The sequence below is a fragment of the Tupaia chinensis genome, unplaced genomic scaffold (assembly GCF_000334495.1).
Source record: "Tupaia chinensis unplaced genomic scaffold, TupChi_1.0 Scaffold147282_1, whole genome shotgun sequence".
NCBI classification, from domain to species: Eukaryota; Metazoa; Chordata; class Mammalia; order Scandentia; family Tupaiidae; genus Tupaia; species Tupaia belangeri.
This window is the reverse complement of record NW_006207133.1, coordinates 1,377,266-1,403,300: the sequence shown is the minus strand read 5'-3', so window position 1 is coordinate 1,403,300 and position 26,035 is coordinate 1,377,266. Positions and strand designations below refer to the sequence as shown.

At 42.8% G+C, this 26,035-nt stretch overlaps 1 protein-coding gene and 1 long non-coding RNA gene across 2 annotated transcripts in view; both read right to left on the bottom strand.

The window, feature by feature from the left end:
* Positions 1–8,692: 8,692 nt before the first annotated feature.
* On the bottom strand, positions 8,693–10,665 carry LOC106734013 (uncharacterized). Its single transcript, XR_001369804.2, has 2 exons — positions 9,599–10,665; positions 8,693–8,914 (listed from the first exon to the last, which is right to left on the bottom strand). It is a non-coding gene; the product is annotated as an uncharacterized LOC106734013 (long non-coding RNA).
* Positions 10,666–17,660: 6,995 nt separating this feature from the next.
* DDX18 (DEAD-box helicase 18) overlaps positions 17,661–26,035 on the bottom strand; it is a 17,222-nt gene continuing 8,847 nt past the window's right edge. The window contains exons 8-14 of the mRNA XM_006169543.3: positions 25,464–25,603; positions 24,510–24,671; positions 24,019–24,171; positions 22,670–22,783; positions 21,702–21,758; positions 21,128–21,305; positions 17,661–19,876 (exon numbers count right to left, since the gene is read on the bottom strand). Coding sequence (XP_006169605.1) covers positions 19,734–19,876; positions 21,128–21,305; positions 21,702–21,758; positions 22,670–22,783; positions 24,019–24,171; positions 24,510–24,671; positions 25,464–25,603 — 947 coding nt within the window. The 3' untranslated portion in view covers positions 17,661–19,733. The remainder of the gene's footprint in view (positions 19,877–21,127; positions 21,306–21,701; positions 21,759–22,669; positions 22,784–24,018; positions 24,172–24,509; positions 24,672–25,463; positions 25,604–26,035) is intronic.

The following is a 26,035-nucleotide window of genomic DNA, read 5'->3' as shown; positions in this document are numbered from 1 at the left end:
TCTCAGTGTCTCTCTCTGGCAAACACACAGGTCCTTTAGCAAAAATGAACAAATAATAATCTTATTTGTTTCCTTCTACAAAATGTTTCCTTTGGTCTCTAAGGGTTATGAGAGATGAGAGAGGACTTGCAAGAATCTCTTTGGCTTTTGTTTGTTTTGTTGTTTTTCTTTTTATTTATCTTTTTTGGGGAGCGGAGAGGATTTTGCTATAGGGTGCGTGCACTTGCCAGAAAGAAAGAAACGAAGAGACAGAAAACGAGAAATCACCCGCTCCCCACCACCCCCAGAAGGGATGGTGACGCTGCAATCCCTTCTCCTCCATTCTCCTCTTGGGATCTTTGGCACGCATGCACAATCGCCCAGTGTGAGTTCAAGCCACCAGGTCTGGGACTTGAACTGTGGTCAACTACTTGGGAGTCCAACGACATAGTTATTACGCCAACTGCTAGTCCTTGAGTCTCTTTGTTTTGTTCTCACTTTTCCTTCATCATCTATGCAGTTATCCAGCAATGATGCAATTTGAGGTTCAGTTTGTCAACTCAAAGTCGAGAAAGAAGGGAAGCCTTACTTACAATTGCCAGCTTAGCCACCAGACAATAGAGAGCCCTGAGGTTCTTTCTTTACTCCTGTAGGTTAGTTCCCCTAGGACATGTCCTGATAATGGCCTGCACCCTAACTCAAAATCTGCAATCTGTGTCTTGGGGAAACTGACCTATAGCAACCATGATGAGGTGGGATGCAGAAGACATAATTTGATGGACAAGAGAAATGAACAGTGTATGGACAGATAGCAATACAAGATGGCGACTAACAAGGAATCACAATTTATCATTCAAACAACACGTTCATAGGGAAAAACAAAACAAAAGCCCAAGGGGGTGAGAGGAGTCAGGGAAGGCTTCTCCAGAAGCAGCATGAGAGATGGGATTATTCAGGGATAGGATCTAAAGAGAAAGAGGGACAACACAGGTTGCTTTAAGTAAAAGGCATTACTTAAGTGATTCGAGAATCAATATGTATAGTTTGTGAAGTGGTGAGTTTTATGTGAGCAAATCACATGGTTTGTATAAGCTAGATTTCAGTTAGATAGATCTGAAAGAAATTTTAAAAAGTAATTTTTATTTATTTTTATTGCCAAAGGGTACATGCTCTTGCCAGAGAGAGAAAGAAACTAAGCATTCCCCAATGGGGAGTGGTCATGTCACAGTCTTTCCCCCCATTCCTCCTTCCCATCAGGATTCCGGCACCCTTATCTGCGGAGCTTCTGCCAATCCAGACCTGAGAGAACTTGGCAGTCAGGCTGAGCTGCTCGAACACCTGTGAGCAGTGAGCAGCCATCCGGTGTGTTGAAGCAGAAGGGCTCAAGTGAATCTTATTTAGGTGTAGGTGATACTCCACAGTTGTCGGCGTTGGGCAGAGATTTCATAATACTTAATGGCAGTAACTTACTTAAACCAAAGTCCACATTTGTTACTTTGTTGTAAAGTAGAACATGACTCAAGTTTCATAAGGTTGTAGCTGTCTTATGAATTTTTTCCTTAGGTTTTTGCCATAGGGTGTATGAGCTTGCTGGAGAGAAACAAGAAAAGTGAGAAATCACCTTCCAAGAGGGGTGGCTATTCTGCAATCTCTTCTCCTCCATTCTCCTCTTGGGTTTTAGCCACACACACACATGTTCAGTATGGTTTTCTTTCTTTTTTTTTTTTTTTTAAGAGAGAGATTTTTGCTATAGGGTGTGTGTGCTTGCCAGAGAGATTTACAGAGACAGAAAGTGAGAAATCACCCCCTGGGGGGATGACCACACTGCAATCCCTTCTCCATTCTCCTCTCAGGATCTTGGGCACACATGCACATGCACCCAGCGTGAGTTTTAAGCCACTGGGTCTGGGACTCAAACCGCCGTTGACTACGTGGGAGTTCAGAGACGTAACCATTATGCCATCTGCTGATCCCACCCAGCGTGATTTTCAGACGTTTGGAAGTCCAGCGCATTAACCACCATGTCACTGCTGGCCCGTCTTAAGAACTTTGGGCAGGTTTGTTGCCGTCCTTGTTTCTCTCTCCTGGGATGTGGGCACATTATGCTGGGAGTCTGAGTTCCGCCATGCCATCTCCCTTTCCCCTCCAGTACATCATTGCAGCAGTTTAGATAAGAGGTTAAGGCTGGGACTAAACTGAAGGAAAGGGCTCTGATGGGAGGCTTCACTGATCCAAGCGGGGAGTGATGGGAGCGGGACTCAGGCAGGGGCAACAGGGAAGAAGAAACATTACAAAGGAATTGGCCAGATTAGTTGGAATTGCCAATGAGATTTTAATTGGGCCTGACTCAGGTTTTGAAAACAGGGAACATTAGGGGTGGGGCGGGATAGGTGGAGCCAAGGCTCTAAGGGGCTTTGGGATCCCATGATCCTGGAGCTTTCAAAGTACAGACGCTGGGGATGCCCTGGAGCATCTCTATTCTTTTCTCTGCTGCTTCCCAAATTATCCCACTTCTCAGACATCATATTTGGGTAAAATGAATGACCTTCATAAAGGGCCACAATCCCCCACTCTGTCTCCTGACTGAATGTCATAGAGGGCCACACTCCCCCACTGTCTCCTCACTGAGTGTCATAGAGTGTCATAAAGGGCCACACTCCCCTACACTGAGTGTCTCCTCACTAGCGTACATGGTTTGCCCTGAGCCAACACAATCTAAGTGGGTGAGAACTGGGATATCAGAACTGGCATAGTTTGAGGGAATCTAGTCTTTATGAGCTCAGAGACAGCAGCCTTGAACTTGCTAGCATGCTGGCCCTTAGCCTTAGGTTGCTATGTCCTTTTTGTTTGTTTTTAATTTGCTATAGGGTGCATGCACTGGTCAGAGAGAGACGGAGCGAGGGAAAGTGAGAAAGCAATCCCCAAAGGGTATGACCGTGCTGCAGTCCTGTCTCCATGCTTCTCACAGAAATTTTGGGCATGCACACACATGTGCATGGCATGTTTTCCAAACTGCTGGATCCAGGACTCAAACTTCACATTTACTCATGTGTGTTTATACCATATTTAATTTGTGTGTGTGTGTGTTGAGGGGGGTGTATAGTGGTTAAGGTGTTGGAATCCCACAAGGCTGACCGTAGTTTGAGTCTTGGACCCACTGGCTTGAAAATCGCACTGTGTGCGTGTGTGTGTGTGTGTATGTCTGTGTGTGAGCGTGCGCATCCCAAATCCCAGGAGAATGGAGATTGCAATGTAGCCATCCCACTAGAGGATCATTTCTCACTTTTTCTGTCTCTCTGGTGAGTGTGAGCACCTTATAGCAAAAATCTCTCAAATAAACCAAAAACAACAACAACAAAAACATATATAAATATACATATATATATGCATATACATATATAATTTTCCATTATTTATTATTATTATTTTTTACTTTGCAGAGGGTGGGTGTGCTTGCTAGACAGAGAAAGAGAAAGAGAGGGAGCAGGAGAAAGTACCTCAAAATGGGGCATGGTTATGCCACAATCCTTTCTATTTCTCCATATTATGGGGGTCCAAGGCACACAGGCCCAGCATGGGTCTCAAGCTAGTGGAATTTGGTGCACCAACTGCACAGTCAGCCACGTGGATCTGGCTCCTTCAACCATGAGGCCATGGAAACAGTCCTTGTAATTAATTCTTAACTGCAGAAATTATCTTTGCACATTACCTTTCGCCTTCCTTTGCTATAATTTGATAAACTGCCTCTATTTCTATCATCTACTGTCATTTTTAAGAATGGTAAATCATTTTGGAAATAGATGGATTTTAAATAATGCATGAAGAAATGAAGTAAAAAATAACAAAAGGACTTGACTTAAGCCACTAGAAAGGTTCACAGTTTGTGTTATGAAGCTTTACATCCAAATTGCTTTTCACCTGCCAGATGATCTTGTCATGGAGGATTTTCTTGCTCTCTCCGGTTTTCTTTTTCGAGTTTCTTGTGTTTGCCTATACGGTCCAGTGGAGATTTCTGTTCCCTGAGCCATTTGACAGTTGAACTAATCTAGTCAAAAGAGATGCTAGTCCTTATTGTCTTTTTTGAGTAACATTTATATTCTGTTGGCAAGATATAAAACGTAGTGTCCTCGTGCTCCTCACTGAGGGTGAAATGATACAGGCCATTCAAGTCACCACAGCTAGCCGTGATCGCCCCTCAGCCTGCCAGGATGGACTCCATGACAAACTGGAAATTTTCTTTAAAAATTTTCCCAGCCAGGGACCAGCAGTTAGCATAATGGCTATGTCACTGGACTCCCATGTAGTCAAACGCGATTCAAATCCCAGACCCGGTGGCTTAAAACTCACACCGGGTGTGTGCATGTGTGCCCAAGATCCTGAGAGGAGAACGGAGGAGAGGGGATTGCGGTGTGGCCATCTCCCCTGGGGGGTGATTTCTCCCTTTCTATCTCCCTGTCACCCTCTGGTGAGCGCATGTGCCCTATAGCAAAAACCTCTCCAAAAAAAAAAATGAAAGGGAAGAGATGAAATTGTGGCATAACCATGCTCCATTGGGGCGCTTTCTCTCTTTTTGTCTCTCTGGTGAGTACACATACCCTTTGGCAATAATTTTTTAAAAATAATTATTGTATTTTATTTGTTATTATTATTTTTTAATTTGACCAGAGAGAGAGAAAGGGGAAGCAAGAAAGGAAGCTGCCAGGTCTGGGACTCAAATCACAGTCAGCCATGTGGGAGTCCAGCATCTTAAGTACCATATAACCTGTTGACCTCACTAATAAAAATTTTAAAAGTTAAAAAAAGTCTTTTTAAAGACTCTCCAAGATGTCCCACAGATTAAATGTAATCCCTGTAATAACAATATTGTTGTTTGCAGAAATGGAAAACCAAATCCCAAAATTCATACAGAATATTATGGGACTGGAAAAGTCAGAACAATTTTGAAAAGAATAGTTAAGTTAAAGGACTCATAATTCCCAGATTCGGAACTTATTACAAAGATATTGTAAGCAAAACAGTGTGGGTTCATAAACTCGTATTTCAATCGTCAATTGATTTTTGACCATGGTGCTAAGACCATTGAATGGGGAACATGGTATTTTCTGCAACAAAGGTTTCAGGACAAATGCATATCTACCTGTAAAAGAATGAAACTGAGGGGTCCAGCAGGTGGCATAGTGAGGGAGAAACTGCACTCCCACATGGCTGACCATGTTTTGAGCACTGGATCTGGCAGCTTAAAAATCATACTGGGCCCATGTGTGTTTGTGCCCCAAATCCCACTGCAGTGTGGCCATCCTGCCTGGGTGGTGATTTCTCACATTCCCTCATCCAGCAAGCACATGCCCCCGATGGCAAAAAACAACAAAACAAAGAACCCTGAATCTTTATCCCACACTGTATACAAAAAGTAACACAGAATGGATCAAAGACTGAAATGGGAGAGTTAAAACTATAAGAAAATCTTCATTTCCTTGGCTTTTACAATATTTTTTTTTTTTTTTAAAACTATGACAACAAAGGTACAAGCAACAACAAAATAAACTAGATTGATTAAAATGAAAAACTCTTGTGCATCAAAGGACACTAGAAAGAGAGTGAAAATATAACCCAAAGAGTGGAAAAATTATTTGTAAATCATATCTTTGTTAAGAGTCTAGAGTCCAAAAATGTGTGTGTGTGTATATATATATAAAAGCAAGAAATCACCCCCAGGGGGGATGGCCACGCCGCAATCCCTTCTCCTCTATTCTCCTCTCGGGATCCTGGACACGCATGCACACATGCCCGGTGTGAGTTTAAGCCACCAGGTCTGGGACTTGAACTGTGGTTGACTACATGGGAGTCCAGTGACACAGCCATTACGCTAACTGCTGGTCCCACAAACTCCAATTTCTAAAAGAGCAAGAGATATTTCTTCAAAGAAAATATACACTTGAGTAATAAGAATGTGAAAAGATGCTAAATGCTATTAGTCATTAGAGAGATATAAATTAATACCATCATTTTATACCCATTGGGATGGATGCTATAATTAAAAAAAAAGTATTGAGGGTGCAGAGAAACTGAAACCTTCATAGCATAATTCATAGAATACAATGTAAAATTGTGGGGCTGGCAGGTGGTATAGTAGTTAAGGCACTGGACTCCCACATGGCTGACCACAGTTTGAGTCCTGGACCAGGCAGCTTGCTTTCTCTTTCTCTCTGTTCAAATTTAATAATAATTATAGTAAGTAAAATTAATGGGTGGTATGAAGGTTAAGGTGACTGGACCTCACATGGCCGAATGTGCAGTTCAAGTTTCAGACCTGGCAGCTTGAGAAACATGCTGGATGTGTTTGCGCATTTTCCCCAAATCCTGAGAGAATAGAGGAAAAGGAATTGCAGTGTGGTCATCCCCTGGCAAATGATTTTCTCTCTCTCTCTCTTTCCTGTGCATGCATGTGCCCTAAAGCAAAAAACATGTTTTAGTAAATAAATAAAATGGTGTAGTAGCTGTGAAAAATTTTAACAGTTCCTCAATGAATTAAGCAGAATTCATGTAACTGAGCATCTAACTCCTAGCTGTATACCTAAAATAACTGAAACAGGCGTTCAAACTAAAACTTGTACGTGAATGCTTACAGGCACTTTATTCATAATAATCAAAAGGTGGAAGCAACCCAAATGCCCGTCAACAGATGAATGGATAAACAATGTGTGGTGTACCATATGGAATATTATTCAGCTATAAAAGGGAAAGGGGACCAGCAGGTGGCGTGGTGATCAAGGTGCTGGACTCTCACATGGCCGACCACGGTTCTAGTCCTGGACCTGGTGGCTTGCTTTCTCACTTTCCCTCTCTCTGCATGTCTCTCTCTGGTCAAATTAAAATAAATAAATGAATAAATAAAATAAAATTTTTAAAAATTATTAGAAAAATAAAAAAAGAGAATGAAGCACTGATAGATGCTACAACATGGATGAACCCTGAAGACGTGCTAACAGAAAGAAATTCCATGCAAAGGACTATGTGATTCCATTTATATGAAACATCCAGAATAGGCCATTTTTTTAAGGACAGATAATAAATCAGCGGCTGTCAGCAGCTGGTGTGGGGGAAACAGAGCGACTGCAAATAAGCAGTCCTTTTTTGAGATAGTAAAAATGTTCTAAAATCATGGTGATGGCTGCCCAACTTGGAGTATGAGGGGACTTCAAAATGTTTGTGGAAAGTAGAAAGTATGAGTTTATATTGGTGCAAAAAATTTGAAATTCACGTGCAGTCTTTTCATAATATGTATTTTCTATGAACTTTTTTGAGATTTCTCATATGTGAAAAAAATCACTGAATTACACAGTAATAGTTTTAATGAATTAATTATGTGGTATGTGAATTGTATCTCAATAAAACTACCCCAAACAGTTGTGAAAAAGAGAGAGGGAGGGAGGGAGGAAAAGAAGGGGAGGGTTGGACTCCTTCAGTCCTTTCAGATCTCATGGCAGGCCCGTGTCCTCACACACTGTAGTGCGGGAAAACCTCCCAGTCTGAACGGTCCTCAGAACAGCCCCTGCTGGTTATCTTGCAGCAGCAGCTGTCACTTCCCTGAGTTTCTTACAGCACGCTGTCCATGTCAAGCAGGGTTTGTGGCTATCTGGGGCTGTGTCCCACCCACTTGCATTTTGGGATTGAAGGTGATACTTTGTCACCCACTTTCTATGTAAACTTTGTCCATGGCTTTTAGTTTTGCTTGCAAGTTGCTGTTTTAATGTGGAGATTCAGATAGTTCCAAATATTCTCCTGTCTTCTCTGCTACCATCTCCCCAGAATTCCTGTAGAAGAGCTTTTTGTAAAATAAGCTTTGTAAAATACCCCTTTTTGATATGAGCTTCACATTTTCTTTTTTTCATTTACCTTTGTCTTTTGTTATTTCTTTCTTTTTTCTTTATGATGACAGAATGGATGAGAATACTCAGTAGACAAAGAGGATGAGAAAGAGAGCGAGCAAGAGAAAGTAGAGGGAAAAAGTACTCTTAACACTGTCTTGCTTGCTACAGCACAATCCTTGTGACCTTTGTCCCCATCCCTCCTCAGAATGTTGAGCACTGAGCACCTATCAAGTGTGTTTTCAGGACAGCCAAGGGATCCAAACCTGTGTTTAGCATGTGGCTTCCAGCATGGCAGTCCAGCATGCTGTGGACTCTGCTGCCATGGCTGGGACACTCCTTTATTAAGTATTTGAGCAGCTTGCATGGGTGACTAGAGAGGAAGATACGGGGGAGGGTGCTGTGCAGCCCGCATGCTGCCTTGTGTAGGAGCTGGTGGCAGCACTTCTAATTGCTCAGGCAATTCATCCATCCCTCTGTTCCAACAGCTCTGAGACTCTATAAAATTATTAGATGCTCTCAGGTTGTTATTAATATTTTCTCCTGGGTTTCAATGATGCAATCTAGTTCAACTATCGCTCAGAAAATATTGCTATGGGAACCCCTCTGGCATGTAAAGCAGTTATCTAAAGTTGAAAAAAAAAGAAGTTGGACTAAAAAATCGAGTACTCCAACCATTTATGCCCAAAAGGCACTGGAAAGGACTGAGGAAAACTCACAAATGTCGGTCCCTTACTGTGCTCCACCTACTGCTGATGAGAGGGTGTGCTCGCCCTGCTATCCCCAGAGGACAATTCTTCCAAGGAAGGCATGTTGGTGAATTTAATTCCTCGCCACATTGGAAGTTTGCTGAATAGTCTATGAGACTGTCAGAAGTTTAATTTGAGGTCAAAACGAACTTGCTTTAAAGAGTCTTCAAGTCTGATGGAGTTCCATTAATATTTAAGCCCAAGTTTCCATTGCAGTGAAACCGTGTTCCCTTCAGAAGCCCAGTCTTTCACAGTGTCTCTCTTGCAAGTGGTGGCAAGAATCCCAAGAAACGTGCACATGTACAAAAAGTCCTTTAACTGGAAATGAAGGAAAGATGCTAGTTAGTTTCCTATTGCTAACGAATTACCACAAACTTAGTGTCATAAAGCAACACAAGTTTATCTTATAATTATTGGAAGTCTGAACTGGGTCCCCTGAGCTAAATCAGAATGTCAGGAAAGCTGGTTTCTCTCTGGAGGCTCTGAGGGAGAATCTGTCTATACTCTGCTTCTTGGGCTCATGGCTCTTCCTCCTTTCAAGGCCAGTGCAGAAAGAAGGAATCAATCCCTCTGCAATTCCCAACCTCTGCTTCTGTTGTCACATCACACTCTCAGACTCTCACCCTCTTCCCTCCCATAAGGACCCTTGAGAATTATAGTGGGCCCACCTGGATAACTCAGGATCATCCCATGTTAAAACCATTAACTTCATCATATTTGCAAAGTTCTTTTGTTATTAAAGGTAACACAGTTATGGTTTTGGGGAATTACGATGAGGAGATAAGGGAGGGGCCACTGTTCGGCCTCACTGCAGACACCATAGCTCTCAGGTGCACCAACGCCAGCCAGAAAGCCTCCAGGGGCTGATTCCAGGGGAGTGAGAATGCTACTCCTTAAAGCCAAAGATACTAAGAGTGGCTCTTATGAAACAAATCTTAAGTACCATTCAGGGTGAGGAAGAGGCCTTACAGGAAAGTGTCATATGCTGAATTCATTACTCACCTGCCAGCATTCTGTGTAACTTTGCTTCATCAAGTACCCTCATTATTTCTTTTTCATCTTCAATCTCTCCTCCTTTGAACTCTTCTTTCTTTTAGACCAGGGATATGCCTGTCTTCCATCCTAAAAATAACTGAACAACACTACTTTCCCAGGCCACTTCAGTTGCTGACTGAAAGAAGCTGGCAGCTCAAAAGCTATTTTTGAAGAGAAAAAGTAGCCAGGAAATTAGTACTTAGTTCACAGGACACCACTGCTAGGACCGGGCGCTGTGTGGCTCCTGTCTAGGAATACTGACTGCTCCTTTTGTGGAGGAAGAAGTGGCTAGAGGGTGCATAACCTTGCCAAATGAGACAGAGAGACACAGAGAGGAAGAGGGAAAAAGCGCCCCCCCCAATGGTGTGTAGCCACATTGCAATCCCTTCTCCATTTTGCCATCCTGTTGGGATTTAGAGAATGGATGCACATGCACCTGAAGTGTTTTTCAAGCTGCCAGGGCTAGGAGTTGGACTATGCAGTCAGTCACATGGGATCTGGTTCCCTTAGCTACCAAGGTACTGGGCTGACCCCTTCACTGCTTTCTTCCTGACCTTGATTACTCCACATCCAAGGTTCTGAGTGAGAGCACTGTCACACACTTAAGTTCCATCTATTTGGGGTGTTACCATATTTAGCACGCAACCTCATAATCCATACTCTAGACATCATTTCTGCTTTCCAGCCAGAAAGGAAGAAGTGACACTACAGAGAAAACATGTAAAGGTATGTGATTCCATCTTTTTAACCTACTTTTCAGAAGTTGCATATGATGCTTCTGATATTTCATTGACTAGAACTTAGTTGCATGACTACACTTAGTTGCAACCGAGATCAGACAAGGTTGTCTTATTCTGAGAGGCCAGGTGTTCCCAGAGGCTCTGAATTGAGAAAGAATGGTTTCTGGAGAACAACTAACATTTCTGTAACCCCACTAAATAAAAAAGGGGGTTGAACACCAGCTATTTTTTCTTCTTTTAAAATTTGTTATAGGGCACATGTGCTCTTGGGAGACAGAGAAAGAAAGAGAGGGAAAGTGAGAAAGCATCCCTGAGGGCGATGACTATTCCACAATTCCTTTTCCTCCATTCTCTTCTCAGGATTTTGGGCATGCATGCACATACACCCAGCATGTTTTTCAAGTTGCTGGACCTGAGACTTGAACCATGCAGTCATCCATGCAGCATCAAGCTGCCTTAACCACCATGCCACTGGCTGGGCTAAACCTGCTTTTTTTTTTTTTTTTTTTTTTTTTTTTTTTATTTATTTATTGGGAGAGGTTTTCGCTATAGTGCATGTGTGCTCGCCAGACAGAGAGAGACATAGAGACAGAAAGGGAGAAATCACCCCTCAGGGGGGATGGTCACACCGCAATCCCTTCTCCTCCATTCTCCTCTCGGGATCTTGAGCATGCACGCACACGCGCCCGGTGTGTGTTGTAAGCCACCGGGTCCAGGACGTGAACCGTGGTCCACTACGTGGGAGTCCAGCGACACAGCCATTACGCTAACTGCTGGTTCCCCCTAAACCTGCTATTTTTTATCTTTCCTAAAAATTTGAAAAAGTCCACAGTGGAATCTATGCCCGGTTATAGTCTTGGTTCTCTTCCTATTTTGGGGTTATCTGTTGCATTCTTTCTCTCTATGTCTTCCTCTCTGACTTTATTGGTTAAGGTACTCTGGTTGAAAGTAACAGAAAGGACTATGTAACTTAAGGGGGAAAAAATAGTAGGTAAGGGCCCACAGAATCAATGAGAAGGTTTGAAAAATCCAAAACCAGGCAGCACTAGAGGTTCCAAACGCAGGAAGTACTTGACAATCTCATTAGGATTCAGAGCTACAGTTAAAGAGCTTTAACTAATTTCTTCCCAATATTTACATCATAACTCCTGAAATTTTACATTGCATTGGAGAAAGTCTCATTGTTCTAGCTTTTTCTCATACCTGCACCTCCAACAGGGGAAGGGAGAGAGGGGGGAGAGGTAATTCTCTAAGAAAAATGGTTGCTTATCCAAAGGAGAAGTGGATGCTGAGTCAAAACAACAACAAAACAAAACCAAAAGACATTCTACTCCTTTCCAAAGAGTGAGCACAGAGCAATGCTTATTGTTACTGTTCTGATCTTGCCTGCTATTCCCACCTACACACACCTCACTCCTCTGCCACAAGGCCTTTTTCACTGGCCCACCGGGAACAGCTGTTATTCACGCTTTGCATGAGCTGTTCCCATTGCCTGAAATATCCTTCCATCCTTTGCTCTTCTTTACCCAAGACATTTCTACTGATGCCTCCTGTTGCTGGCTGGTGCTCACAGGGTCTGTGAGTTCCTCAGTCTGGGCCAGCTGCCCGTCCTCTGGGCTCCCATAAAGTTTTGCTCAGGACAGACCTGCTCCTATTTCTTCCTCTCTGTAGACCCGGTGTTCTGTAGGGGTAGGGACTGTGTTCCTCATCTGTGCTGCCACAGCCTCTAGCATAATGCATCACACAAAATAGCAGCTCAGTAAAGCTATGATGGATGAATGTGTGGTTCTAAATGTCTTGCTCCAATTGTCTTTTGACTTCCAGTCCTCTATCAGAAGTACCTCTGGATAGCCACTGAATTCTCAAACTCATCTTGCTCCAGATTAAGTCCCCAACTTCCTATAAGCAAACATCACTTCCTGATTTCTTCTCTGCTCAATTGCTACGTGTTGCACTTATACTCTGCTTGCTGGACATGAGGGCTACAAAGGTAAGATTCAGTCCATGTTCTCCGGGCCCTTCCCTGATCAAGGTTTCCCAACCTTTGTCTTGCTGACATTTGGGGCTGGGTAAACTGTGTAGTGGGGCTGTCCTTTGCACAGTAGGATGGTAAGCAGCAAACCTGGCCTCTACCTACTAAGAGCTGGCTGCGTCCCCCTCCTACTCATCAAAATTAAAATGTCCCCAGATATTGCTGAATGTGCCCTGCAGAGCAAAATCCACCTAAATTGTGAACCACTGGTCTAGGTTCAGACTTAAAATATCCAGAGAAAGAAAATTCAATATGAAGAAGATGTAAACACAAAGTACAGAAGTGGACTTAAGGAACTGAAATTGTGGAACTGGCTAATAAGCTAAAGGTCAGCCACATGGAATAATGAAAGGACAGCACTTTCAGAGCAGGAGAGAGGGAGTTACTCTTGTTTTGTCTTTTTATGAAAAACTGCTTTGCATTTGTTGGTTTATTTCATTCACATGATAATCCTGCAAGGCAGGAACTATTTCCAATTAGTTAGATGAGGAAAGTGAATTAACAAGATAAAGTTACTTATGCAGGGCCAAACATCAATTTCTCTGCATTTGCTACTGGCTCTGCCTTCCCATTATCTGATCTTTGTGCTCATCACACCCTGTTGTCCTCTTTGAACCATCCCTTCTTCACTCCAGCATCACTGGTTATGCCTGGAGGACAGCAGGACACAATGTCCTCCCACCTGTTCTTTCTTCCCTTCTCTGGTTGCATTTTCCCCACCTCCAGTTTCACCCTGATCCTCTCCACCCTAAGCATTAGCCAGGATAATCTGAATGCACATAGGATATGACATCTCTTCTCCATTGCAAACCAAATTCCAGTTCAAAACTTCCTGCTTGGCTTTTTCCTAGCCTTGATTCTCTGATATCCTCTGAGGTCCCTAGTCCCATCTTCCACTGCCTTTCCACAGGCAGTTGTCTCTAGGCTATTAGCAGAGCGCATTGTGATTTCTGAAGCACTTGCTGTGCTAGTTCCTACAACCCTTACAGCAGCCCACAGAGGGTAATGGTGGTATTTTACAAATGGCATTTATGAGGCCCCTAGCAAGTGACAGTGCCACAATTCATATACAGGCAGACTCCATTCCATGCTGTCCCCTATGCCGCCCCAAGTTGCCTTTTTCCTCTGCTCATGCAGCTCATGTTGCCTGAACACACTGTCCTCCCTTTCTTGATCCCCTTCTCTTTCAGTCACAGTGTCCTTCAGGACTGAGTTCTGACATCATACTGTCCCAAACCTACGCTCAAGCATTTAGCCTCAGAGTCAGTCATTTTCTCTTTGTGGGACTAAGATTTCCCTCAGATTGATCTCAACGAAAGCTTGTAGAATGAAACTAAGCAGATGCTCAAATACATGCTATTGGAATGAAGTCTAGGATGCTGCTTCTGGGTGTCTGATGGCTACAGTCGGGATGTGGTTATTCCTACTAACATTCAGGTTGAGGTTTGGTCCCAGTGAGGGACCACGGGGGTGCTGGGAGTGAAAACTTATGGGAGGTGATGAGGTCATAAAGGCTCCAGTCTTATGAATGGATTAGTCCCCTTCTCTAGGGAGGGAGTTAATTAGAGCAGGAGTGGATTAGTTACTGAGAGTGAGTTGATGAAAGAGCAAGCTCAGCTTACTCCTGGGGTCTTTCACACATGCACACTTTCTTGCCCTCTCATCATGAGATGCCACTTCCATGTTATGATGCAGCAAGAAGACCCTGGCCGGAGGCAGTCCTCCATCATGGACTTCCAGACTCTGGAATTGTGAGCTAAGGAAACCTGTGTTCTTTATAAATTACCCAGTGTTAGGTATTCTATCATAATGACAGAAAACAGACTAAGATACAGACCTTTCTCATTTTCCTCACTGAAAGTCACTCATGTAACTGTCTTTGCTGGAGCATCAGGGCTGGAAGTCAAGCCTTCTGTGCCCTGCCCCAGCATCACCAACACTGGGTTTGGGCTCAGATGCACAAGAACTTGCCAGTATCTTCTGTCTCCATATGAGGTCATGAGCAGCATTGGCGTGGAGGTAAGAAGGCAACCACAGCCCACTGTGGCCTGAGTCAAAGTGGGAAAGCAGCCTGGCTTTAGGGCTGAGCAGAAGAGCATTTCTATCCAGGCCAGGCTATTTACTAGCTACTGTATTCTCTGTTCTGATCTGCTTCTGCTTCCTCATTGTGACATCTGGATGATATTACCTCTTCTAGTCCATCCTGTTGTTAATAACAGAAAATCTTTGAGTCTGTTTAATTTATAGAGGTTTATTCAGCTCAGCATTTGGAGATCCAAGGGGTCATATCTACTGGGGTTTCTGGCAGAGTCCCAAGCATTGCATCACAAAGGTAAGAGTAGCATATAGCATCCTTGTCCATGAACCTCTGTTCTGTTCTTATTGTCTCTCCTAACCAGGAGTTAATCTTGGGGTTCTTACTGAGTAACTTTTATCCTAATTTCAGGCATTTCTTTTTCTGTTGGGAATTTCTGAACAATCCACAAGGCCTTCAATGACTTAGGCTCCAAATCCTCCTAAAGGCACTGCCTTTCAACACCACAGTCAGATTAAGTTTTTACCCTTGGAATCTTGACACAACCAAATCTTGACACATAACTTTTTTGAGGGGAAACACTGAAAACTACAGCACTATCCTATCCAGGGGTGCTGGGGGCTTAAAAGAGCTGAAATCTATAGTCCTTAGCTCTGAACCTGCCCTAGCCAGAAGGCAGACTCATTTCTCAATGTCCTCCTAAGTGGATGCTCTGAGAGTGACAGAGCCTGGCACATGTGTCCCTGCTTGTTCCCTACTCTGTCCTTTCTCCTATGTGGGAGAAACAGACACTTCTGTAGTACTTCTCTGCTAAACTACTCAGCATTGCTCCCTTGTGGAGGTGCCTCTGAGTACAACACTCCCTCCTAGTGGCAATCTCCTTTGGCTCTGACAGGTCTGAGAGGCCCTCTGCTGGGAACATTGGGAACCATGAAAAGGGCAGAGACTTCCTTAGAAAGAAGATGCCTTTTAGTAGTTTATTGGTCTAAAGCACTCCAAACCACAATTTTCTAATGGTGGGGAGAGGGCACAGAAGGCAGGTGAGTCTTAGGAAATGCCATTTTCCATGTTTCTGACCTTTCTTCCCTTTTCTACCATTCTTGCTAGTCTCAGTGCTATCATTATCCTCATTTCTAAGAGCCAACTCTGTGTATGTTATCTGTGGATACCACTCCTTCCTTTCTAGAGATGAGAATGGAGAGGGTAAACTACTTACTGAAAGCCTGCCTGACTCTAAAATCTGCTGTCCTGCAAAGCGTGATGACCCCTGTGGCCTTTTCCAGCTGAGGCTCTGTCCTGCCTCCAAAACGTCGTTTCTCCATAATCTGACCCTAGAGGAATTGAGCTTGCCACTTGTTAACATAGCCTTGCCTTAGATGTTTCAAGTCCTGGCCTTGCTCAAAATCAACCATTTCCCTGTGCTCAAGTGCAGGAAGGCTCTGAGCAAGGACAGCATGAATGGTAGCAATGAATTTGCTTATTTTACAGAGAGAGAGAAAACAAAGTATAGTGGTTATTATATCTTGGGCTTTTAGTTATGAGCAAAAGTCATACTGAGTGATTTAAGTTGAAAAGGAATTAATTGAAAGGCTTTTAGATGGCACGCAGAACTAAGCTAGAGAAACAGGCAAGATGAAGGCAGGTAGATGGAAGGCAGGGTCATGCCAAAGTCATGCCACATACAATCCATCTGAGTACATCTTTCTGGATGCTATGGTGGGAACTACTTGTTCCCAAAGGCTTGAGCCTGGACGAGGAAGCCACTTCTGTTTGTGCTTCTTGTTTTTATTCATCAATTTGATCGAGTCTGGGCAAGTGTGTCTGACTGGCTAAAAAACCCTGGTCACAGGCTAGGCCTGTGGTCTCATGGGTAAGGGAACCAGATCCCCTGTGGCTGTGGTTTGACTCCTGGCCCGGGGACTTGAAAATCAGTTTAATCTGTGCCCAAACCGAGCAGTGATGGAGTGACTGAGTCAAGAGCGTGGAAGGATCACAGGCTCAAAAGGCTCTGTATGGGATGGAGGTACATGGGCCATGCTACAGCTTGCTGCTTCTCAATGGCATTTACACACCAGCAGAGCTGTTATCCCTGGAAAACCTGGACCCATGGGTCACCTGTTTGTGGATATACATACATACTGATGTTATTCTGTGTTGAACATTTTCACTCTGTAAGGTCAGGGCAGAATATTAAGGCTATGTGTATGGATTCTAGATTGGGTGCTTCCCAATCTACCTGTGCGTGAGACTCACCCAGACCCCTCTGCCCTGCCAAAGGCATACTGAATCAGAACATCATCCACTAGAACCCAAAGATGCAGGATTTCCACACCTAGAAATATCCGTAGTATTTGTCTGTTTCTGGCACTGAGCAGGCTTTTAAGTCATGATGAATTAGAGTCAAAGGCACTTTGTTGCCTCCATTTAACCGTACCACAGCACTGATCTACCTGACAGCCCTGGTGAAGGCGTTGCAGAATCAGATCCTTCTGAGGGTCTGCCTGTTCTTCAAACTCCAGGGGAGAAAGTCTTAGTCCAAGAGGCTCAAAATGACTCAGTATTTTAGACGAGCCCCTGTACCTGCTGCTGAAGACAGCAAGTGTTTCCTATTGGATGACAAAGCAACAACAGCTCACAACACAGAGCACTTTGCAACAGGTGCTCTCCAGATTTCAACCACCTTTCAAGTAGGTACTGCTTGCTTTATCTTACTCATGAAATAGATCTAGAGAAGTTACTAACTGGCACAGCTGGAATCTGAATCCAGGCATTCTGGTTTGAGCACTCTCTCTCTCTCTCTCTCTTTTAAAGGGTATGTGCACTGACTGAGACAGAGAGAGACAAAGTGAGAAATCACCATCCCTGCCAAGGTGGAGTGAATGGCCACACCCAGTCCTTTCTCCTCCATATTCTTCTTGTGACTCTGGGCATGTTTATCAACCACACAATCGGCCACGTGGGACTCGCCTTCACCACCATGCCACCAGCTGACCTGAGCACTCACTTTTTATTTTATTTCTTTTAGATAGATTTTTGCTATAGGGTGTGTGCACTCGCTGGAGAGACAAAGTGAGAAATCATCCCCCTCCCTGGGGGGAGGAATGGCCACACCGCAATCCCTTCTCCATTCTCCTCTTGGGATTTTGGGCACACACACCTGGGGGAGCACTCGCTTTTAATCCTTGTTTTTACATTTATGAACAAACAAGATCCTCTCATGGATATCTTGAATTCAGCTTTATTTACATGAAGCTGGCTGCTTAAACTAAAACAACATAGATGTAGCAATGACTAAGCACCACTTGCAGCCCAGAGGACACAACGCCTTCTGTTTGCATACAGTAATCTGTGCGGCTCCCTGCTCATGCTGCCTCCCACCCGCATGGCTGAAGCCACTTCTCTCCCACTTGCCAAGTCTAACACCCACACCCGCCACCAGAAAGGCACAAAGCACTATCTAGTACCTGAAACCAGCTGAGTTATTACAGTAGGAGCAATCTTTCCACCTTCTGGTGTACTCCCCTCACAAAACCTCTAGGCTGGATTCATACTAGGGGGTTAACAATGACCAGAAAAATAGGGGTGCACTAGACATGCCAAGACAGGGACTGCCAGTCTGGGGCAAGCAAGTGTCTAAGAACCCAAATCCTGGAAGAACAAGTACGAGATAACAAAGCAGTCTAACATAAATACAAGACTGATGTGATTATTTAATGACACAGGAAATAACATGTTATGAAACAAGCTGGTTACAAGTAGCAGGTAGAGGATGACTTAATTCTTGGTAGAAAAAATTGAAGTATGAACATACACTCAAAAAACTACGTTATATACCAAAATATCAACAGTATTTACTTCTGTTAAATGATTAAATATTCTTCCTCTTGCTTTTGTACATTTTAAAAAACATGATTGCTTTAGAAAAGTGGAGGTACTAGACAAAGTCATTAAATGCCAGGAGTTAGGAATTCAGCAGAAAGCCAGGGGTAGAAGCAGTCAAGCCCAGAGGTAGGATTTTGTTCTTTTCTTACTGGAAGTCACCTATCAGACTATTTCGTCTACTTCTGATTTCTCAGAGGGCTTACATGTAAGACTATGAATATTAACTAGCATGACAGCAAAATAATGCCAGCAACTTTGGCTTTGAATTGCTAAAAATCATAACTATTTCGTGGTCACATTCTACACAAAACACATTAGAAATCAAATGTTCCTACAACCAAAACATCTGCCTAAATACAAACCATGTGTCTAAATCACTTTATTTTTCTGATTCTGTTCATTTTTCATTTTCACTGTGAATTTACTTTGTTTTGTGGATCTGCAACTGGTAATTTTTCTCACAGAGATACTACTATTAATGCACAGTGCGTGCTGTTGATGGCTTGGCTTTAAGTCCACTGATACCTGGCCTTGTCTTCTAAGTACTCTGCAGAGTCAGAAGGGCTTATCAAAATCTCAACCACCATGGAGAAGTGGAAGTGAGGAAGACCATCATCCTGTTTCTAAAAAAAGCCTTTGCTAAGCTACCAAATGAAGAGTGGCACAGTATTACATTATATCAGTACAAACGAGGCTCAAAACCACAACCCCCAGCTCTCCAAATTTTAAAAACTGCTACAAGACACTGTATTCAAATAACAATGACAAATAACCCATATTTCTTAAAAAACAAAACAAAAAAAACCAAGAAAAGGCTCACTGTTTGAAAATATGGAATATATGAAAGTGATGCCACCTTTAACTTCAGGTGCTTCTTAGGTATTCCCTCAGTTCCCTGCCCTTTTTATACTGTAGCATTTTCAGAAAGTGTCAAGAACTACGTGAAGGTTCAAGAAACAACTACAACCTGAAATTAAACAGTCTCTCTTCTGCATTACCACCATCCACCCAGTATACTAGGTCACCTTTTACAGCAAGTGAGAGAGTGTAACACCCTTGCCACAAAATCATCATATACCAAGAAGAGAAGGTACAAAAAGAATTATATGAAAGGACAACGTTAATTTGGGGGTGGTGGGATATTTTAACATACTGTATTATCACAAAAAAGATCAAAAAGACTCCTCACCTTCCCCTTGGACAATCAAGGAAAACTAAAATGTTTTCTATCCCAAAAGTAAGAGACTTGCTGGAAAATACAGTGCTCAGTGCTGGCAACCCAAATTAATATACAGTTTTGTTGGATCCGTCCAAATTCTAAAGGCTAAAAAAATTTCCTTTGTTAAAGCAAAAAATAAAATAATAAAAATTCATTTTAGGACAATGTTATTCAAAATAAAAAAAGGTTTCTTTTCAGTGAGAAAACTGTCTTCCATCAGATGATTTCTTGCTAATGTTTTTAAAGATTTTGGACTTCTCGACTTTCTTGGTTTTCTGGTAGCCAAATCCACCTCCGCCTCCTCTCTTTTTACGCTTGTCTGCATTGCTGTTCACATCTAAAGGTGACTGTTAAGGAAAGCAACCAACGGAGACAACGAAGTCCCATCTAACACCTACACAGACAAAAAACCAGCACGTGCACTACTGCGGCTCCACTGCAACCCAAAACATCAGTCTACAAGATCAATTTCCAGAAAATTAGGAATGCCACAATCACGGACTAAAATTAGCAGGGATAACTTTAAAGCTCAGTATAATACTTGGGTTAAATGCCCCAATGTCAAAATGAATGACTTTAATTTCATTCTAACTGATCTGGGAATGCTTAGCCAAGTGAAGAAGCTATTCTTCCTTCTACATGATTCAACTCCTACTCATTACATTAGACATTAACTCAATGACTACAAGGCGGAAGGTGACCCCAAAGATAATCCTTTAAGTCAACGCAGGACTCACTGCTGTAGTATTTATTCTATGTCTAGTATTCATTTTAGCTGGTTCAATTCCTTCTGCTGAAAATGTGGTAATAAAGCACACACAGATGGCAACAGAAGAAATCGGCAGTATCCCCTTTGCTTCACCTTGAGTAAGTTGAAAAAAATTTTTTTTTTTTTAAAAGAGAAATTTTTGCTATAGGGCACATGCGCTCACCAGAGACAGAAAGCAAGAAAACAACCCCCCCACCAAAGGAGGGATGGCTATGCTGCAATCCCTGCTCCTCCACTCCCTTGGGATTTTGGGGATGCACAGACATGAGCCTAGTGTGAGCTTAAGTCGCCAGGTCCAGGGCTTGAACCTTGGTTGACTGTGGGAGTCCAGCAACATAACCATTACACCATCTGCTGGTCCCAGTAAATTTCATTTTCTGTGGCTGAACTTACCGCTTTCCTATAGAAAACTTCTGATGGCTCTAAGACCACTACAATTCTTTGGAAAGATCCTGTTCTCTCTTCAGCGTAAGAGCATCTCATCTCTCCAAGTAGCCTAGGCAGCCGCCAGAGCCCTGTGGCTCAGTTTTCATCTGATGCAGCTACTTCCGGTTCTCACTGCCTGCCAGGTAAGTGCCTTTGTCTTTCAGGCTTAAGTCACAGACTACCTTGTCCCTAAAACCCCCATGGTGATGATCAATCTCTGCTTCCTCCAACCTACCTCTGTATCCACATGGCACAGACGAGCAGACACTGACCGGGATGAACACCCAAGCCTCCAGCCTGCAGGCAGAGTATGCACCAACCCATCGCCCACCATGTCCCTCTGTCAAGCTTTTGTCCCTTAGTTCAAGGACTTCATACCAAAGAAAAGGATACTCAGGTCAACAAAAGGAGGCACTTTGAAACCAAAGGATAAAGCAACTTGGGGCAAATTTAAGTTATTAACATTAAAGATCTGTTTCAGAGAATGGGAATCATAAGCTCGTATGTATGACTTATATGCTTCCTGGGCTGACTTATGAAGAAAGTAGTTCTTTTCAATCAATTTTTCAAGCTGAAATAGAAAGAAACATTGGTTGTAATAAAGTAGGAGAGCAGATTTCAAATATACTACAATAAAGGCACTACATGAAATAAAAACACTGTACTACACTTGCTCACTTTGGATTTCTTGCAAAATCAAGCTTCAGTAAGAACAATGCGAAGTTCTTGTAGGGCATGGATTGAAAGGGGAAGAGAGCACAGGAATCTGGTAGCCAGCACAGCAAGGAACCCTAGCATCATGTGGCCCCAACCCTCATTTCATGGAAGAGCAGACTCAAGAAGACAGTGACCGCCCACTGAAACACCACAAAGGGAGTGTTGGGCCCAGGTGATCCCTAATTCACACACCACACACACACACACACACACACACACACACACACACACACACATTTTAAAGGCATACCTGAGATTGAATGTCAGAAATTTTAGACCAGGAAAAGTCGAATTCACTTAATGGAACCTAAAAAATAAAAGTATAAAGATTACTAAAACCAGGATGATAAACATTCAGATTTTAATGATGTCTGAAGTCAAGGAAGAATGACAAGGCCTGTGGAATCTCCTTAGGTCAGAAAGCAAAACATGCTTTCTCTACTCTCCCAACATCAATGGAAAGTTTCACCTCTGCTCTGCTGAGTAAGGATCTCCATGTCCTTCTTCCTGAAAGCTAAGTTGAAGAGAACTGGACAAAAGATGGTGAGTCACTGAAGTGCTTTAAAGAATGCCTCTGATCCTGATGGTCTGGAGTACTGAAATAGTCTGAAGGTTCAGGAAAGGGGCCTTAACAGTATGTTGCCCTGTGACTGGGGTTTCTGAAACCTGAGGCCACTGTGACCATAAAAACCTACAGGAAGACTCTATTATCAGTCATCGCTTACTAGGAAAAATTCCAGACCAGTGCTGGGTGCTGAGGGTAAGAAACAGATACCCAAGTCCTGGACCTGCCCTCACAGAGCATGCGGTCTCCTAGGGGAGTTAGGTTAAGTGGTGAGATGACCACTTGATGCACACTTGCAGGGGGAACATGGAGGAGAGCTCAACTAGCTAAAGCAGGAGTGTTCTGCAGGACAAGGAAGAAAGCACTATGAAGATGTGTGCAAAGGCGGTTCCCGATAGGGCGGTAGGAAACAGAAGTGGCAAGAATGGGACATAAGACTCACTACTGAGCAACACAGCTGGAGGGCACAGCCATGTGGGTAATTCCTCTGTAGGGCAGCAGCACATAAAATCTTACCTGCTTAACTGCTGTTAACTCTTAACAACACTGCCCTGACTCAAGACTCCTTTGACATATTTGAAAATGATCCTTACTCATAATCTCTGAGAGGAAACTGTTCCCAAGGTAAGATTTTTCCAAGCAAAGATCTTTACCTTGGATTGCTTCAAGTAACGAAGGAAACCCAATTCTTCTGGGCGCAAAATGAGCAAGGCATGCCCTCTTCCATTTAGGCCTCTGGCTGTTCTACCCACACGATGAATATATTCCTTTGGAGGAGAAAGAAAAATCTGAGTGAATGAACTGACTTCGCATGAGCCCATTAGCAATATGACTGCATCTTGAGCATGTGCATGGTGTGGATGGAGGTGTGTCAGCCTGTCTGTCTCAAGATGGTGCACCTACACAATGCCTTTACTACCCTCCCACCCGCCCCGTAAAGCTGGGTCTGCACTTTCTGCACACACCATTCCAAAGGCTAACAGGCCAGTGACGGTCAAAAAGAATGGGCATGGCATTCACTTTAGTACTGAAATCTAATGAAGGTAAAAGTGTACTGTATCTTCGAAATGGCTAAAGTGTTTAAATGCTAGCTGGCAATTCATGATAACCCACTGCTGAAAATATTTCTCAATGAAGCTTATTCTACAACATACACACGCTGTCTACTCTTTTTTTTTTTTTTTTGTGAGAGATTTTCACTGTAGGGCGCGTGCGCTCGCCAGACAGACAGAGAGAGACATAGAGACAGAAAGCGAGAAATCACTCCCCAGGGGGGATGGTCACGCCGCAATCCCCTCTCCTCCATTCTCCTCTCGGGATCTTGGGCACACACGCACACGCGCCCGGCGTGAGTTTTTTAAGCCACCGGGTCCGGGACACGAACCGTGGTTGACTACGTGGGAATCCAGCGACATAGCCATTACGCTAACTGCTGGTTCCCACGCTGTCTACTCTCTTAAGCAAATGTTATTTCCTTCAAATATTTGTTGTTCTTAAAAAGACCATTCCAAGGATCTACCATTCCCAATTAAAGTCCCATAAATGCCTTTTTTTCCCCCTCGGTTTTGCTAGAGGGCATGTGTACTTACTGTATAAAAGAGGGAAAGTGAGAATCACCTCGATGGGGGTGGCTATGTAACACTCCCCTCTTACTCTTGTCTTGGAATGCCAGGCACACAAGCACATGTGCCGGGCATGCTTTCAAGCCACCTGGTCTGACACCTGAACCACGCAGTTGGCCATGTAGGATTCGCCTTAAACACCACACCAAGGTTGGCTCGAGTCCTACATGTGTCTCTTAAACATCCTTGCACATTGCCTTCAGGCTCTGCAAAACCTTATGTCCTGACTAGCAATGAAGAAATACTGCAGGGTCACCATGTAGCATAATGTTACTTGAATAACTAAAGGATAAAACTAATGAATTTTTCAGAGAACCCAGAGAATAGGTACACTCCTTAATGTAGAGCCTTTCTGAAGACACCTCAAGGACACCAGTTACCTTTGGGTCGTCTGGAGGGTCATACTGAACAATCCAGTCAACTTCTGGAATATCAAGCCCTCTTGCTGCCACGTCTGTACACAGCAATATTCCTGTATCTGCATTGCAGAACTGGAAAAATGTGGTTGTGCGCTTGTTTTGCTTCTGCCTCCCCTAGAAAAAAGCCCACAAAATAAAAAATATCCATTACAGTTGGAACTTGGAGACTGTTTCTGGGGAGTTTGGATGTAGAACCCTCATACTATGGAGTTACTATGTCACCTTACTTTATTTTAAGCTCACTCACTCCCTGGCCTATGTCTCACTTCCCCACTGGACTAAAAGCCCCAAGGATGATAGCGCCTCTTTTATAATCCTTGTTCTTTCAAAATGGGATCAATTGCCCATAGTGACTGAACTATGTTTAGAGGAGACAGCATAACCTCAATCTCACAATCTACAGAACATCAGAAACATAACCCGTTTTTAACAGATTCATCATAATCACTTACATGGATGGCCAAGACAGGCAAATCAATGTAGTTCAGCAACTCATAGTGGTATTTCACTGATTTACAGGATGAAAAGAAGACCATTAGCTTCTTCTTTCGGTTCTTTTTAAGGAATGTAAAGAGCAGAAGGAATCTCTTTTCAGAGGGGCAAACAACATAACCCTACAAATGGTTCAAGTGAACAAAGATAAATTAATCAGACATTTCAGTTTCATAAACCAACAAAACTTGACAGTACTGATAAACCTAATATAAATGCTTTCATGTCTTACCTATAGCATTTTACATTCTAAATGACCAACCAAAGTTTTTTTTAAGCTTTGTCCAGTAACAGGCAATGTTTTATTTGTCAAAATATTCACTCTTAAAAATGGTAGGCTTTTTTCCCTGCTGTAGTTTTTTTCCTTTCAATTCTCCACCCCATCAGGATTCTGGGCAAGTATGCCCCTAGCAGGTTTTTTCAGATTGAGGTGCTGGACTTGAATTCTGGTTAGTCATGTGAGACTGGGCTTCTTCTGTGCAGCACTTAACCACTGCGCTTCAAGGCCGGCCCTTAAAGTTTCAGGTTCTAATTTTAATCAACCCAGTTTGAATTTCTATCACCTCATTTCTATTCTTTCACAGCTATACGCCCAGAAGCCAGTCTTCTTCACTGCCTGCCTCATCTCACATCTTTCTGAAATAAGTTACTAAGAACATTTTTCTTACTACATTTAAATTAATAGCAGAGCTAATGATGTCTCCCATGTGACAAGCAGTATCAACAGAATAAAAGAATCAAATTAACTGGAGTTTATGGTATTTTATATTCGAAGAGCCACAGACCCAATACCCAAGTTCACTGCATCTGAATTAAAGTACATTAATCCATTTGCTTACTGGATGATTCTCCACACAATTATAAGTCAATATCAAATATGATTCTTGAAGTTTTAAGTAACAGAAAAAAAGTACCTGCTCAAGACCATCCACTGTTGCATTAGCTTTATCATCATCAACACCAACATACAATGGCTCCTTTTTCAGAGAAATTCTTGCCAAATCTTCCACCTTGCGAGTTTGTGTAGCAGAAAAGAGCATGGTCTGTCTGCGTACTGAAACAATCATAAAAATAACCAAAATTGGGGACAGAAGGTGGGATATCACTACAGATTCTAGAGGGTAATGAGGACGTATCATGAACAACTGTAGGTCTATAAATTTGACAACTTAGATAAAATGGCCAAATCCTTTGAAACACAAACTATTAAAGTAATTCAAGAAGAGAAAACCTGAATAGCTTTGTATTAAAGAAACTTGTAGTTAAAATGTTTATATAAGGAAAACCCGAAGTCCAAATGGATTTGTTGGTAAATTCTATTAATCAAGCATTTAAGAAAGAAATTATCACTCCTATACAAACTCCAGAAAGATCAAAGAGGAAAGATTCAACTTCCCAGATCATTCTCTAAAGCCAGCATATACCAAAATGTGACAATGACACCAAAAAAAAAAAAAAAAAAAAAAGATGGGGCCAAACACTTTAA